This window comes from Pinus tabuliformis, chromosome 4_2 (assembly GCF_031772625.1).
Source record: "Pinus tabuliformis cultivar Carrire ecotype Pingquan chromosome 4_2, CPIR1, whole genome shotgun sequence".
Lineage (NCBI taxonomy): Eukaryota > Viridiplantae > Streptophyta > Pinopsida > Pinales > Pinaceae > Pinus > Pinus tabuliformis.
In genome coordinates this window covers 2,641,964-2,659,674 of record NC_142304.1, presented here as the reverse complement: position 1 = coordinate 2,659,674, position 17,711 = coordinate 2,641,964, and the positions used below count along the sequence as shown (strand labels likewise).

The 17,711-nt window shown below is 35.5% G+C and overlaps 1 protein-coding gene across 1 annotated transcript; it reads right to left on the bottom strand.

Moving 5' to 3' along the window:
• Positions 1–14,740: 14,740 nt before the first annotated feature.
• On the bottom strand, positions 14,741–15,400 carry LOC149168091 (uncharacterized). Its single transcript, XM_089428101.1, has one exon. The coding sequence runs from the start codon at positions 15,398–15,400 to the stop codon at positions 14,741–14,743; it is 660 nt and encodes a 219-aa protein (XP_089284227.1).
• Between the last annotated feature and the right edge of the window lie 2,311 nt (positions 15,401–17,711).

Here is a 17,711-nt window from a genome sequence, read left to right as displayed (position 1 = left end):
TTACAATGGTCAGCGTGTGGTCAATACTAACATTTTTTCCCTCCAGCTGTGCTAATCTAATAGAATCATCATGTTGAGTCCTCTTATACCTCCCTATGCCACACCAATATTCAAATGATGTTTAACCTTGTGCCAACTTCATGTAATAATCAATGAAGTGATGAGAGTGCATGCAATCAATGAAGTGATGAGAGTGCATGCAATGCGGGACAAACCCCTTTAATGTAAGTTAGCATCATATCAAGGTAAAGAGAAACACTGGCTCCTAAATACCATCTTTAAGAAAAATTTAATATTTTATTTTAATTAAGTGAATATATAAGAAAAAATTTAACTGTAATTTATAATTAGTGAAATTATAAAAATTAAGTTATTAAAATTTAGCATAGATTTTAATTAAAAAATCATTAAAAATAAAGATGTTTTAAACATTAATTTTCTCATAAAATAGATTGTGATAATTAAATATTATGTATATCTTTATATCTCAAGATGATAATAAAATTAGTTTATATACTATTAAAACTTTTTGAAATTGTATAATCTTGTCTTTGATTCTAAGTGATTGTCTATAGAATTTTAATATATTCCAATGCTATTTAATATATTCATGTGCCATAAAAGTGTTGTTATCACTTATTTGTATAATATGTGGAACCTAATAATAATAAGTTGTATTAATAATGAGATAATAATGATGGAATATTATATTTGGTTGATTTGAAATAAAATAGTAATGTTATTACTACATCAAATATCTGTTTAATATTTATTACATGAATATATTTATAAAAAAGGTAACATTTTTTTAATTTTTGATGAGAGTTATATACATATTTTTTCTGAATCTTTCTAATTTATTTTGGGAATTTATTTATATCTATCTATTAAAATTAGGTCAGATCAAAATTATCATGGCACTGTGTTTCTAGGATTATTATCTCAAGATGATAATAAAATTAGTTTATATACTAAAGTTGAGGGATATTAAAACTTTTTGAAATTGTATAATCTTGTCTTTGATTCTAAGTGATTGTGTCTATAAGGATTTTAATATATTCCAATACTATTTAATATATTCCTATGCCATATAAATCAAGGATTTGATCAAAGTGTTGTTAACACTTATGTGTATAATATGTGTAACCTAATAAGTTGTATAAGTTGTATTTATAATGAGATAATAATCATGGAATATTATATTTGGTTGATTTTAAATAAAATAGTAATTTTATTACTACATCAAATATATGTTTAATATTTATTATATGAATATATTTATAAAAAAAAGTAACATTTTTTTAATTTTTTGATGAGATTTATGTACATATTTTTTCTAAATCTTTCTAACTTATTTTGGAAATTTATTTATATCTATCTATTAAAAGGTGAAATCAAAATTATCATGGCACTGTATTTCTAGGACTATGAAAACCCCCTCGTAATATGAATAACTCCAATTCTTAGAAATCAAACATAGATTATTATAAAGGAAACTCTCAATCACTTATTGTTGGATCATAACATACCCAACTCAAAATAGAATAATAGCATCCTTGAAAGTATCTACAAAATTGTAAAAAATTACATAATGAAAGATGAAACATTAAGTGAGAGCATAACTTGGATGCATTTGACCATCAAGAAATATCAAAACATTTGCACAATCCTCTTCAATGTAAATAAATTTTCAACAAATTCCTTTTCGAACCAAAAACAAATGTTATCATGAAATGTAACTACATGTTATATTTTCATTCAAATTCATTAAATGAAATTGCATCACTAAAACAACAATAAATATATTTGTCAACCTTTAATGAGATCATGAAATTCATCAACATATATGTGTACTTATAGTATCATTATTTATGATCTCGCAATGGGATATCATGCATCATCACACCTAGTATTTGTAATGTCACAAGGACCATTAATGCAATGTCTCAAGAACGTAACCTCTGACAATGCTATTCATCTTTGTGATATTGGAATGACTAATCATACAATATTATAACTGATTTTGAGATTTTAGACGCGACTATGGTAAGTTGTAATCATAGACTTTCCATAAATATAGTTAGAATTTTAATGTTTTATCATGTTTTAAGCAAGTTTCTCCTACAAGTATTTATGGCAACTAGGTTTGGGGCTTAAGGTTTGCTACCCATTAATATAAAATAACAGATTATTTATACAAGAAAAAGCAAAATTAACATCTTACAAAAACATAAATGGGAAACAACAACTAGTAAGAGTGAAATATGATAGTCAAATAAGCAACAACCATTTCAAGCATAAATAAAATTTATCACGCTAATAAACATTGCACCATAGAAGTAGAAACAAAATCACAAATGATAAAATGATTTTGAAACTTAAAATCCATTATATATTGCATCATACAACTTAAGAAGTTGAACATAATTAATGATACAAAGATAAGAAAATGCATATTATATCTAATACAAAAATATATTATGATATGAAATGCATCATTATATATTGTGGCACTATACAAAATGTTGTATAAGATGGAAGTAGAATTATTGTGTGGATGGGTTAATTTTCAAGGTTGAGCTTAAATCCCACTAGACAAGGTCAAAATTCTAAATTCCAAGTTTGAGGACATAAACTACATTTTTATGGAACAAAACTTAGCTAAAACAACATAGTAATTTTGTCATTTTGTTTTATTCACTGAGAGTTCCACAATATCTAAAGAGCACCTCAATATAAATATGCATAAGAAATTTATACCTCCAATTCGTCGACATATGATTTAACCACTACAATACCAAGTGAAGTTTGAATTAACTCCCATTACTCACACATGTAAATTTAGTTGCATACGATCATTCAAGGATATTGTAGAGGGTTTAAAAGCCTAATACTAATCAGAGGTTGGGAGTGCAAAAATCCAAACCTTAACCCTAATGACCATAAGGAGTTGTTAAAACATGATTTGTAAGGGAAGAAAAGTGTTGTTTTCCTATTGTAGTGATTTTTGGTTCCATAGCTTAGATAGCAAAGGAAGCAGAGTGCCTTATTTCAGTGTATCAAAAGACACTATGTCTATGTGCTCCATAGAGCTAATCCTTTTTTGTATTTTACAATGTAAAGTGAGAAATAAAAGAGCAAGGCATAAACCTTATTTCTTGCTAGAGTTTTTCACTTGCAAGTTTCTCCATAATATATCTTGCATTAATGGAGTAACCTTTTTTCCATTTTATCTCTTCTCTTATTTTCTTAATTATTTTCCATATTAAAAATAATGTGCTTCTAATATTACATCTTAACTATGAGTAATAATTGGGTAGATAAGAGGGGAAATTGTCCCCCCCCCCCCACCTATTAACAGCCCTGAGGCCCCTATGTTAAGGACCTACTACTTATTCAACATTATTTTATTTGTTATGGTTAGGTCTAGTTTTAAGTTGCATTATGCTCACTTTATCTCTTATTCATAATAAAGGAGATTCATTTGCATAGTCATTGTGTCTTGTGCATTGGATATATTGTAAAAGGAGGTTTCCCCTCAAAGTGGATCATTATTCCATGATTCTTTATCATTTTTAATGTGTGGAGCTACTTCTTCCTTCTATCCTTATGTTATTTTGGAGTTTGGTTCATAACTGGTTTCAAAGCATATGATCCTAAGGTTTCTCTCCTTCAAATGAGCCATATTGACATTTTTGCTAAACTTTTTTAATAAAAGTTTCTACTTCTAGTAAAAAATGTAGGTTTTGGATCATTGTAAATTCTAAGATATAGCTTATTGAAGTTAAGGCTTTTTGTTTAGCCTTGAATCTAGTCTCAAAAGATTTGTATTGAATTTTTTGTTGGAATGTCTTTTGGTGAAGTTTTAGTCTATGAAATGTTTAGGAGTCTGAGAAGACATATTGAAGTACATATTGTAGAAATTTAGATTTTGAGATACTATAGTTTTAGAAATACGTGTTGTGGAAATTAGGTTTTTGGCTAGTCCTAAAACTAGTCTCAAATATGTGCTCTTGGTAGAAATATCATATCTAAAGCTCCAAATTTCCAAATTGAATTTAGAAAGAAGATAGAAAATAGTATTCCAAGTAAAAACTTTAGAAGAAGATATAAAATATTGAACATGTGAAATTCCATACAAGTTTGATAGTTGGGAAAGGTCAAAACTTCATAAGTTTTGGCAAAGTTATCATAGCTTTGACTTGACACATCAAATTGCTATAGGAAAAAAGTTTAGGCTTAGAAGGGCCAAAATTTTAGATACATCAAGAAAAAGGTTGGCTAGTAAGATAGTCTTTCAATTAAGGTTTTAAAGGTGTTGTAGCTCTTTTATTTCTGATAAGTTAGCCATTAGTTGAAAAAATCAAAATGCCATAGAAAAATGATAGGATATGGACCAAAAACAAAATTGAAAAAAAAAAAAAATGTTAGGATTTATTATTATTTCAGGTCCATATCATAAAAAATGATAGGGTAATGGCTTTAAAAAAGGAAGGCAAATGATAAAATGTTAGATAAGCAATAAAAGACTTTAGAAAATAAAAATTAAGGCTGCTAGTTCAAACGCGCCTTTGAAATTTGTTCTTTAGTTTAAATAATGCTTAAATTCCTTAATCGGGGTTTAATTATTGTGATAAACTTGATCACCTTGTTAATAGCTATATTTTTCGTATGGGCGGAAGTGATAAAACGTCAAATCAACACCAAATAAACGTTGGGCACTTTTCAACAGATACAATTCACTTCGCCTGGAGGGTCCGAAGAAGGAGGGTCCGAAAAGTAGTTTTAATGGCCGCCCTCTTTTGCTACGTGGAACTCCTGTAGCATTTCAGACCTCCAAAGCACAAAACCGTAAACCACCTCAACCCCCCCCCGAAATCCTGCCAGCGGTTTCCTCTTTTCCAATCATTGACCTCATTCCCATGCCATATCATCCACCCATTATCCCCTTCTCCATACGGAACCCGCCACGTCATTAATCCGTTATCTCTCACCCATTCACAAACCGCCACGTCACAAAGTCGTTGTGCCATACGCTCCTATATCTTTGCCAGCCTTAATTAATCGTTCACCCTCCCGTTAGACATTAATCTCGCTCCTCTGTAATAAATTGCCTACGGCTAGATTTAAACGACAAATGAAGCTCGATTTCACTTATAAATATCCCATGGCTCTACTCTTTACCACTTTTCTGCTTCCATCCAATCACCAAAAGCTTTATTCCCTCTGTATAATTTTTCCCTGGTCATCCGTCTTTCAACTAAAACAATTTCTGAATTCCCCCCTGCAACAAGATGGCTCCCAAAGCTAAAACACAGAAAACTAGCGAAGAAGGGAATCCATCTACAGCCTTGCTTGACTTGGATCACCTCCCCCTTGTAGACTCCCTGTTTAAAGTCACTGATTGTGAATGCGAATTTGATTTCCACGAATTGAATTTATGGTTAAAACAGAAATATGCAGATAAAGAAGATCCCATTTTTTTCCAGGAAACACTTTTTCCCTTGTACTCCTTTCCCAAGACTCATCACTTCCCTAATTTGATCACTTGGTGTCAAGCCAAGTATGATCCTCTGCAAAGAACAGTGATGACTTAGGATGGAAAAATCTTGATCACCATTACCGATCAGAGTATAAACCAAATGCTAATGATACCTTCATCTGACTCCCTCAGCCATTTCTCACTAGCAGCTCTCATGGACCTTTATAATAAACTCACCTTCCCATAGACAACCCTTATTTTTGAACTTTTTCTGCCAAAAGATGTTGAATTACTCAAGAAAAAACCACCTTATTCATCTTCTGTGTTCCCTGAAGCCACTAGACATATCATCTCCCTCTTATCATATCTCCTAGGCTATGAAAATGATCAACTTGTTGATGAATCCATCCTTGGATTCTTTTCCATTTTCGGTAAATAATATCAACCTGCTTTCATGTATAATCATAGCCAATTTCTAGCTGATAATAGACATGAACAATTTATGAATTTCACCACATAAGGAGTGTTCAGATATAGCTCAGTCATAATCAATTTGATTTTGTTTCAACATGGAGATTCATTTCACATTTAGCTTAACAGGTAAGATGAGCAGGGAGTGAATCAATCAGCGATTCACTGGACAAAGTTAGTGAAATTTGCATCATCAAAGTTTACATTCTCTCTGTTTATAGATTCTTTTGTACATCCAGTTCTTCAATTACTCAATAGCCTGGCAGAGCCTAGAATTGGAGAAGAGATTAAGAAGACTTTTCACTTATCTGAACAGACCTAGACTGGTGACTAGTATCTCTACCAGAACTACACTGAGATTCGGAGATATGGCAGTGAGTTGGCTCCATACAAAATGCCTAAGTATGTGCCAATGAGGATATTCTCACTGGAATACATCAGGTAGATGATAAATATGGATGAAGTCTATTTTGTCTCAAGTAAGAAAAAGTCACAGTTCAAACTCAAAGCCAAGGCAGGGACAATAATTTGTAATACTAGGTCTGCAGGTATAGAGGCAGACAAATTATTGAAGAGCGTGAATCTCCAGCCAAGCTTCACCTTGTCTTATGATCCTTTTGGGATCATTTCATCCCTTAAAATTCAGTTGAAGGCAACACCTTACAATCATACTCCCAGGCCAGAATTGGAGAAGTTTATGAACCAGGAGCAGTGGTCTGAAGGGACTCTCTTAGAATCAGATGAACATGTTATAACCACTCCATAGGTAAATACTCTAGTCACTCAGAGTACTCAACACAAAAGAGCTAGAGAGGAAACTCAGTCAACTACAGAATCAGTTAAAGAGTACTATATACTACAAAAGAAATTGAACATCGGATTGTCAATGTCATCAAGGAGCAAGCCACCACAAATAATTGATCTTGGAGATTTAGAATATGTTTCATCAGCAGGGACCACTGATTCCAAACCTCCTTCTACTTCTTCAACTCCTTCCTCAACTAAATCTATGGAGATTATTCAATCAATTGAGACTAGCTCAGCAGAAGATACTAATATCTTCTCAACATTTTTGGAAATCAAACAAAAGAATGAAAGTATTAAATCACAATTATACAACCAATTTTGGAAACAAACATCCACTTCTCAGCACAGACTTCTCTCTGCCTTTAACAGTGAAAGAGGAAGGATGCAAATGGCATTTTTGCAAGCTCAAATTCCATTTCCCAAATCCACAACAGATTACAAGAAGACCATATTTTCATTTGATGTAAACCATATACATCCTATTGATCAAATGGATTTGCATAGGCAATCAGGTGAAATGTTGTTTTCAATAATGACTACAACTTCCATGTCTCTTTCCAAACTCAGAACTGCCTTTTCAAATGTGCAGTCAAAACTTAAGATTGAAAAATTGTCATCTTTAGCTAAAGATAACAAATTAAAGTCTTTAGAAGATATTATTGTCAAAATTGGATATGATCCCCAAGACTGTAAAGCAATTGAAGAAATACTCCAGAAGAAGAATATAGAGATAACAGCTTTGAAGAAACAATTGAAACTGTCTTCAATTGAGGATCCACAAACCAAAGAGACGGCGGAAAATGAACAACGCAGGGAGGAGATGTTGAAGCTCATTATTGAGCAAAACATACAGATCAAGAAAATGGAAGAGCAAATAGAACAACTGCTCAAGGAAAAAGAGGTAGCACAACTTGTTGTGACCTCAGTGACAACAATTCCCATAGAAAGTACAGAGCCAAGCTCATCTCCTACTGACATTGCTTCATCTTCAGCAACAGTTGAAACAACAAGGTTATCACAGGAGTTACAGGCACAAAAACAACAGAATGAAAAGTTACTCCAGAAGTTCCAAGCCCTGGAGTCACAAAAGGTAAAGAATGATACCTTGTATGTAGAGGAAATGCAAAAATCACACAGGTTAGAACTAAAGGTCAAACAATTAGAGAGTAAGACTCTAATGGCAAACACTTTGGCCCAGGCCAAAGAGGACATCTGGTTAGATATCAGCCACTCCATAACAGAAGTATGGCCATCTATTCAAATTATTTTTTAGCAGCAAGAATTGATTGCTAGATGCAAGACAGAGATAGATAATCAGAGGGAAGCATTGGGCACAAAACCCAAAGAAGCAGTAGGGATGATCAAAGTACTGAACTCTAATTCTAGGCAACAATTACAAGAGATAAATATTCCGGATAGGACATCTACTATTTTGGAGATTAAGAAAGTCCTAATGAAGAAGAATCTATTGACTCAACTGAAAACAAAGTGTGAAGCTTTGAACATTGCAGTCAAAATGTTTCATTCTAAATTCAGTATTTTGAAAAAGAAAGGTTTACCAGAGTTAGTGACATCAAATGATCAGCTAGTAAAATTGGATGATTATTGTGAAAGATTATATACTATTGCAGCAGACAACAATGAATTTGCAGGGATAAAAAGACAAATTACTGGCAAAGATTTTTTGGAAGCTTTGAGCCCTGACCTCACAATCAAATATGAAGTTGGACATCTTTTTCTCACTAAAACTAATTTTGAAAGATATACCGAAGTTGATGAGATATTTAGAAGAATGGTAAATATGGAGATACCAAGTGAGCAAAGGTGGGATTAATTGTGTGAAACAATTGACTAACTTTCCATCTCAACAAGAATATAGCACAACAGTTTTTGAAGGAACAATCATCAACAACTTCGTACCTAACAGGGACACATCATTCAGCAATTTTCTTTTCCTATTTTCTTTCACGCCATTTTTGTAATCAGTTTAGGATATTTTGTTCACTATCCAAACTAGTATAAATAACTCTCTTCTATGAGTTATTAAATGTTGTACCTTTCCATAAGAAATTTTGTAAAGCATTGATGTACAAACTCTTTCTAGATCACTGATAATAAAGCAAAGGATTCTGAATTTGATATCATATAGTCTCGTTTTCTTCTGTAAGTATTTCATGTGTTCCAATCATTCTGTTAATTTTGCATATGTTTAAGTTTTATAGAGATATCAGGTGAGAATAAATGTGTTACAATTATTCTTAAAATTACTTCTGAAGTTATTATTATAAAGAGATTGAGATATTGGATTGTTTGTCTGAAATGCTCCCTCTAAATCATAAAATTCTCTGTGTCTTATGTAATTTTAAGCATATTTTATTTAACTTCTAAACATTGGTTAAAGGTTTTCCCACTTATGATGATTTATCTTTCTATCTAAAATTTAAAGTAATCATATCTCCTTACTATTCCTTCTGCACATCTTATCAACTTAAATCACTATGTGAAGTTAAATAGCAGCCCTTTGGTTATTTATTAGTACTATCTAAAAGGGTTAAATACATCATCCTTATAATTTGTTTTATGTATTGGTCCTCCATAAAAACCAAAACCCAAAACCCCAAAACAAATATCTTAGATGCTCTAGCATGATCAATTGACCATTATCATCTCAGAGGTACAACAAAAGGTAAATAACTTACAATTGGCATAACTTTTCATCAAAATATCTATTTTTTGTGATTAAAAATTTGTGATAAAGAGGAAAAAGAGGAGTATTATTATTGTTATCCCACATGGCTAATGGTTTTCTAAAAATCATTACACTAATTAAAACTCTAGAAAACTCAACCATGATTAATGAAGAAAGTGAAGAGATGCATAACTACCTATCCAAATTGGAGAACCAATTAAATGAATTGAGTGATAGGTCACTAACAAGTGATGATTTGATAAACAGATAAAAACAAATATAACATATGGAAAATAATATGGATGAAAATAGGGAACAAGTGGAAAAGAAGATGAATGAAAATATAGAACAAATGGAAAATAAGATGGATAAAAAGATGGGAAAGAAGTTCATGGCCAAGGTCACAAAAGCCTAGATGGGAAGCTCCCTAATATTGATAATGTGGTCAAAGTGAGTCATGAATATAAAAGTAGTATTCATGTTGAACAACCTTCTAGTAATAAAAATTTGTCAAGTGGATTTAAATCTAGTGGTGGAGTTAATTATGGATGGGTTCCTTAGGGTATAAACTTTCCCAAGGATGGATTAAAGAAGTTTTATGGAACAAATGTCTTTATATGATTGAACCAAATAGAGAAATACTTTGAATTACATAGTATTATGGATGATAAGCAAAGGACTTCCTTAGCAACTTTGTACTTTAAGACAAAACTCTATCAATGGTATCAATGGGTAGTTAAAATGAAGCACCATTCATATCATTGTGCTTGGGGTTTATTTATAAGTGACTTATAAATGAAGCACAATATAAAAAAGTTTGAGAATAAGACTATTTTAGTTAGTTGACAAGAATCAAACACTTAGGTGATATTGAATATTATAATTAGAATTTTAGGTGTTGACAACAAGGGTGGATATCATAAGTGATGAACATCTATTTGAATCTTACATTAGTGGAATAAAACAAGACATTAAACATGAGATTTTCTTTAAATGTCCTAATAATATGATGGAAGCTACACAATTTTCTTGTCATATTCAAGCCAAGAATAGGGATACACTCAAGTCTTCCATGAAAACCTATGTAGGAAGCAAAGGTTGTTTTGGGGCTCATAAGGCAACCTTACCTCAACCTACTTGAATATCACAAAAGGAAATGGAGGAAATAAAGGAAACATGATGATGATTTGGTTGTAATAGCAAATGGTCAAAAGGACATAAATGTTAAGAAATAAGAATTTTTACCTTGGAAAATAATGATGAAAAATAAATGGAAGAATATACACAAAGGAATGAGGAAGAACATGTGAACTTAAAAGAGCTTAAAAAAATGCCAAAGTTATGCACAAGTACGTTTGTGAGTGCCTTAAACCTTTAAGATTTTAGAATACGTCAAGAAGCAAAAGGTCATTGTTTATTGAATTGGGTAGCACCCATAAATTCATTAATAAAAAATTAGGAAAACACCTCAATTGTTGTGTATATCTAGTGACAATTTTTCAAATTTTGTTTGTCAATGGGGGGGAGTATTGATTGTGTAGGATAATGCCACAACATTAAACTGAGTATGGGAGAATATAACTTAGAAATCCCAAAGCTTGTCATTCCCGTTGGAGCAGAAAATTTCATTGTGGAGACCCAATGGTTGATGATTCAATTGAGTCAATTTTAGAGGAATTAAAAAACGCTTTGAAAATCACCATAGGATTTTCCAAAAAATTCTTAAAGGGATATCTCCATCTAGATATCACGGGCTAGAAGTACTCCTCCTCATAAAAAATGTTATATATATCCTCATCAGTTTATACAAGGGAATATCCACACAAAAAATACAATTAGATGGTATAAAATTATATTTAAAATATCATGTTGAAGATCTCGTCAAGAGATTTCAATACAACTTGAATGGATTAAATCAGATGCAAAAGTTATGGCTTGTGGAAGTTGAAGATAAATAGGGTACAATGCTTACATGTGACCAATCACATGTTGACATGTGGACCAATAACAAGGCTTTAATGTGGCATTAATGTGGAGGTTGCTTAAGATTGAAATCCCCATCAACGTGGGATAAAACAATTACATAATCATTTTAAGTGGGATAAGGCAAGTCAATTACATAAGAATTTTAAGTGGGATAAGGCAAGGAAATAACATAAGTATTTTAAGTGGGATAAGGAAATTACATAGGCATGTTAAAAAATAAGGCAACTACGTAAGTATTTTAAGTGGGATAAGACAAAGCAATTACGTAAACATTTGCCGTCCATTTTTATTGCTGAAAGGATTCAACATTAAATTATTGATCAACATGTTTGTAAACTTTGAGATACTACAATATATGTGCATAGGTCAACCTACTTATGGAATTCTATCCTAAACACTATGAAAATAAATGAGATGGCAAACATAACCAACTAAAAGTAAACTCACATGGGACATATTCTCTGGACAATAGACTTAAGGAAGATGGCTATAGGGATTTCACGAGGCAATTTTATTGAACATGACAATTGTTGCACTTATACCTCATTTAAGAGACCTCAAATTAAGTCTCAGATTTAGGCTCTCAGTGAGGGTAAAAACCACAATCCAAGGAAAAGGGAAAGGAATGATTTCTAAGTCTACTAAAGCCACTGGGGTTTCCTAGGATGTCTTTGATCGACAAGACCTTATTTGTCACTCTAGCTGGACCAAATGATCATTGAATAACTACGAGGGAGGGAAATCTTGAAACTTCCCTCGGTATGCTCTTTCACACTCTTTAAATTGAATTCAAGCTGCAAAATCAATGAACCTTGTGGCAACACACCAATTGTGTAAATAAACGAGACCTATCTACTTTTGCATGAAAGGAAAAGGCTGGCCAAGGCTCAATTTCATGGGCACATACATAGACTGGTTGTAAGGATCAATGCTTTATTTTGACAAATGAAAATGGATTATTTCAGGTATACCTAGAATACACACATCAATACTCGCATTCACTCTCATATAATGCAACACAAAACCAATCAACACCACATACTTGCATCACAACAAAATGTTAGCACATTGATACATATGATAGAGTGAACACAATATATGCAATGATCACATCAATCCATAACCAAAACATGAAAGCAATACACAACAATCAAAGATATCCACAATTCAAATCAAAACAAACCTTGCATAATAGAGTATTACCACACACACACATTGATAGATATTGTACATGAACAAGGAAAGATGGACGTGGCTGGATTGTTGGGCCATCCCAATTAGCTACACCACCTGTGTTAGTTATTTACACCAAGAATGAAACATGAAAAGGCCTTTATTACAAAATACCAGCACAATGCATTCTATTAAATTTGTTCCCAATTAGTGTTACAGGCCAACCACAGTAGTGGTTCAACCTAAAGAGTTTATAAAGAAAACTTAATCGGTCTAATCCCTCATATATCCTTTCGCCTCTCATGCGATGCACAAAGGTCGGGGTTTTATATAAATGTGTGAATTAGAGAAGCGAACAAGTGGATCCAGGGGATCCCCTATCTCGCTTGATGACTTCAAATCAATAACATCTTAAAACCAAGAATGGAGATGTGGATGAATTGTGCGGATGATATAGAAGATGAACCAATTTTATATAACAGTGAATTGAAAACATACACAAATTAGATGAGTCGATCAAATACATGCTTATTAGCTATGATAGATCTGGTCAATGCACATTTGACCTGCGGCTAACTCTTTGCACAATGACCCTCAACCTGATCTGGTGAACACAAGAGCATGTTCATGATGCATGGAGAAAAACCCATGTTGTTGCTTCCATCGAGGAATAGTGGAATTGTCTTGAACTTGGAGGTTGGTTACAAGATCTGCTCAAAAACCCTCATTAGTAGCATAAATCCTTAATTAATTATCCAATCATGCTTAAAGCATTGGAACAAATATATAATATAAACAAATTACCTTATAGACTTAATTTGGTGACTTTTCAAGGAAAGGGACATGAAGGAATGATGTTTTTTTTTAACAGAATCGGTTACTTGTGTATTATAAAAACCATCAGGAATAGAGTTCTAGTGCATAAATAAAGTAGATTTGAGAGATGAGGATCAAAAACGGGTTCGCAGACCCTATTTCCTCATTGCTACTTCTAGGATAATTGAAAGCAAAGAAGTAACGCCTATATTGCCGAACAAAAGAGCCACCAATCCAACAAAATTTACATTCCATAGCTCCTAGGGAAGTTTCTGAGTGACCGAATCATCGGGAAGGGGATCTTTCCTGGCGCTGGCTTTAGTTGAAGCCTCCGCTTGAAAACTCTGAGTGAGAGATCGGATATGCTCGATGGCTTCCTCAAGATGGCTGCACCTCTCCTTCAACGCCTCGATCTCTGCCTTTCGCTTCTCCAGCTTCTTCCGTTTCGATCTGCTATCTGCCTGGTAGTCATCCTTTAGTTCATTGAAATGTTTGACAAATCGGTTGATCATGAATGTATGCGATTTGCACATAGTGCACTCGTTGTTGTTGAAGATCCTGTCTAAAGGATTGTTGGCCTGCTCCTGGGCATTTGGCTGGTCCTGCTGATCCGCCATCTTAGTGATCTGTAGAAGAGTATCAGCAATTTGAGGAAGCGGGCCAGTTCCTGGGAGGGGGTAAGTACCAGGGAGGGAAGCGATATGAGGGAGAGGAAAGGCCAGAGAAGAGGGGAGCGGAACAGCACAGGGAGGGATGAAATGAGATGGGAGCTGAGGGACTCGAAGGGCTCTGCTACATCCAAAAAACCACCAGTTAGCAAACTTTAAAACAACAGTGAGGAAACCTGAGATTACCACAGTCAGGGATCGAGGATCAAGCTCCCGGTGATTGCAAGCCGCTTCAGGAGGGAGCTTATGCTTGATTAGAGCGCACTGAAGAGTCCATGCAGCGCTGAAGAATGAGAGATCGCTGAGGCCCGAGCTGCTATAAATAGGATGATGAAGGTTTCTCAGGTGCTTGGACCATTTCTGGGGGGTCGGCTCTTGACATGACTGAGATCCTCAGGAAAGATCTTACTGCGTGCGGAGAGGGTACCGAGGTGGTGATCCAGAGTGTCGAGGCAGAGAATGTCTGCTGAGGGTGCCTGAGACTCGTGGGAGTGGCTGATTGATTTGGTGTGAATCGATGCAGGGGGGCGGATCTGGTTTATGAGGTACCGATTTGTGCAGTCGAGGGGATTTTGCAGGGGATAAGGAGATTCGATGAGAAACCAATTTCGAGGAGTGTGAAGCCTGAGGTGACTCGGATGGAAGAGCTTAAGGGATGGCTTTGTCATAGACATCATCGTTTTCTCTGACCTGACCTGTCTGTCTACTAATTGCCTTGTTGGCCTGTTCATCGGCCTCTGCATTGCTTCCCCTTAGAACGTGCTTGAAGATGGCTCCGCTGATTTCCTTGATATTGTCCATAACCCTGTATTTGATGCTGTTCAAAGCCATTTGATTGAAGTCCTTTCCAGAAACCATGGCCGCTATGATAATAGCTGAATCTCCCATAATTAACAGGTTTTGAAGGCCAAGTTTTCTTGCTATAGAGGTCCCCAGGAGGAGGCTATAGGCCTCTGCCTTGTTGTTAGACATTGATCCCAATCCCCACTCGTAGGTTACTATTGTTTTACCTTGGAGGTCTTTAATGATTCCTCCAGCTCCAGCTTGGCCCGGGTTATTTTTTGAGGCCCTGTCAAATTGTAGGGAGGGCCTCCTTTGCTTTTGTATCCAATCTCTAATTTCTTCTTTGGTCCCTCTCAACTTCCAATCAGAATTTCCTTTTCCTGTGCTTACTGTTTTTTGGATTCTTGCTTCATAGCTAAATTTGCGCATCCACTCTGTTTCTCTTGGGTCTCCCGGTTTCCAATCAACATGGGTTATTCCATTCACCTCGATGGTCTCTGAGATGAGCGTGATTGTTTTTGCCATTGTGTTGGAGATGCTAGGAACCTTGTTATTGAAAATGCTTTTGTTTCTGGCGTTCTAAATCTGCCAGCACAGGTTTGAGGGAATGCTGTTCCACAACCTTTTAGCCAGGGTCTTGCCTTTTTTGGGAAGGGGATAGCTATTTCCCCAGTTTTTCTGCAGGAGAGCCATCTGAGTGGGGAGATCGCCTATGATCAACGGGCTAGTGATGAGCTTCCAGCAAGTCCGCGCAAAGGAGCACTCTAGAAAAAGATGGTTACAGCTTTCTTCCGCTGCCCTACACAAACAACAGATTGAGGGACCATGGATACCCTTTTTCCTTAGATTTTCCGCTGTGAGAATTTTACTGTTGAGGAGGGTCCAATTGAAGAATTTTACCTTTGGAAGGCATTCAGTTTTCCAAGCCACTTTGTGGAGAGGCCAGTTGTTTATTGCTGAGGCGCTTTGAAGGACTTTATAACCCTCTTTGACTGTGTAGCTTCCACCATTGGGGTCCCATACATATTTTATTTTGACATTCTATTAAGGGGAGCTGATCCTATGAGTGATATCTTAAGATCAAACCAAAGGTTCTTAAGATCATTAGGAAGGGAGATAGACTTCCAACCTATCCAACTGTTTTGATCCCAGGAGGAGATATCATAGAGGGTCTTGAGATTTTCCTCTATCATCCACCATTGCAGGGGCCTGAAGTTTGTGAGGGCTTCCCTTGCTTCTGAGCCCATTATTCTGTCTGCCCATATGTTGATGTTTCTGCCATTGCCCGGGACTCTTGAGATGCAGGCTTTGAAGTGAGGGAGAGTTTTTTTAATAAGCTTCCATACTGGGGTGCACTGCCTATCAATGATGGATTCTGAAAGGATATTGGAGTTGGCCCCATTCAAGTATTTCTTTTTGATGACCTCTGTCCACCAAGCTCCTTTTTCGTTGAGAATTCTCCAGATCAATTTAAAGCCCATGGCCATGTTGGCTAATCTTGGGATTCTTATTCCTAGCCCTCCTTTCTCGTAGGGTAAGATGACCTGTTCCCACTTTACTAGGCTGAACTTTTTTAAATCCTGCCTGCCTCCTTGCCACAAGAAGCTTCTGATGATCAGTTCCATGTGTTTATGAATGCTGGCCGGGGCGAGGGTGGTTGCAAACGGAGAGATTGGGAGGGCTGAAAGGATGGCTTTGATGAGAATTGTTCTGCCTGCCAGGTTGAGCCAAGACACCCCCCAGCTCTGAAGCTTCCCTCTCAGCTTCTCTATTAGCTTGACCCAGATTTCGGTTTTGACCTTTTCCTTGGCTAGAGGTAACCCCAAATATGTGAAGTATGTCCAGTTCCTTTGAGCCGGGATTTCCAAGATTGTGGAGATTCTTTGAATGATATGCCTGGGAACATTCCATGTGTAGATCATGCACTTATTATTGTTTAGCTTGCCTCCAGAAGCTTGAAGAAAGAGTTCCAGCGTGTTCTTGAATCTCCTAGCCATGAGACTGGAAGCGCCTCCAATTAAAAGAGTATCATCAGCGAAGAGGGAGTGGTTTATTCCCTTGGTTCCCCGAACTATGGTGACACCTGTTATTTCTTTTAGCCTGCGCAAATTCTCCAGGTGTATGCTTAGAGTTTCGGCCATGATGATGTAGAGGAAGGGAGAGAGCGGGCATCCTTGCCTCAATCCCCTTGAGCTTTTGAAGGAATTGCAGGGCCTGCCATTAATGAGGGGGGCTGTCCAGGTGAATGAGATGCATTCCATGACCCAGCTAATGAAGATCTCAGAAATGCCAAATTTCTTTAGGGCCGCCTGAAGGAATTGGTGATTAAATCGGTCAAAGGCATTCGCCATATCTAGTTTGATGATCATGCCCCTTTCCTTCCTATTTATGCTGCTGTGTATTGCCTCCTGGATAATAATAACATTGTCCGTTATTTGTCTTCCAGGAACGAAGCCTCCTTGATTCTCAGAGATAAGGGAAGGAAGAATCTTTTTTAACCTGTTAGCTAGGATTTTGGTGATGATTTTATAGGAGACATTGCACAGGGATATTGGTCGGAATCTATCAAAGGATTGGGGATTAGGGTCTTTGGGGATGAGGGCTAAATGGGAAGATTTGATGCTGCTGCCCATTTTGCATTTCGAAAAGAAATTCTTAGCCATTCTGATGTAATCCTTTTTGATAACTTCCCAATGGTTTCTGTAAAAAGCCACAGTGAACCCATCAGGACCCGAAGCCTTGTCTATAGCCATGCTGAAGATTGACCACTCGATTTTCGCTGTCGTGATTTCTTTCTCCAACTCGGCATTTTGAACTTCTGAAATTTTATTTTCAA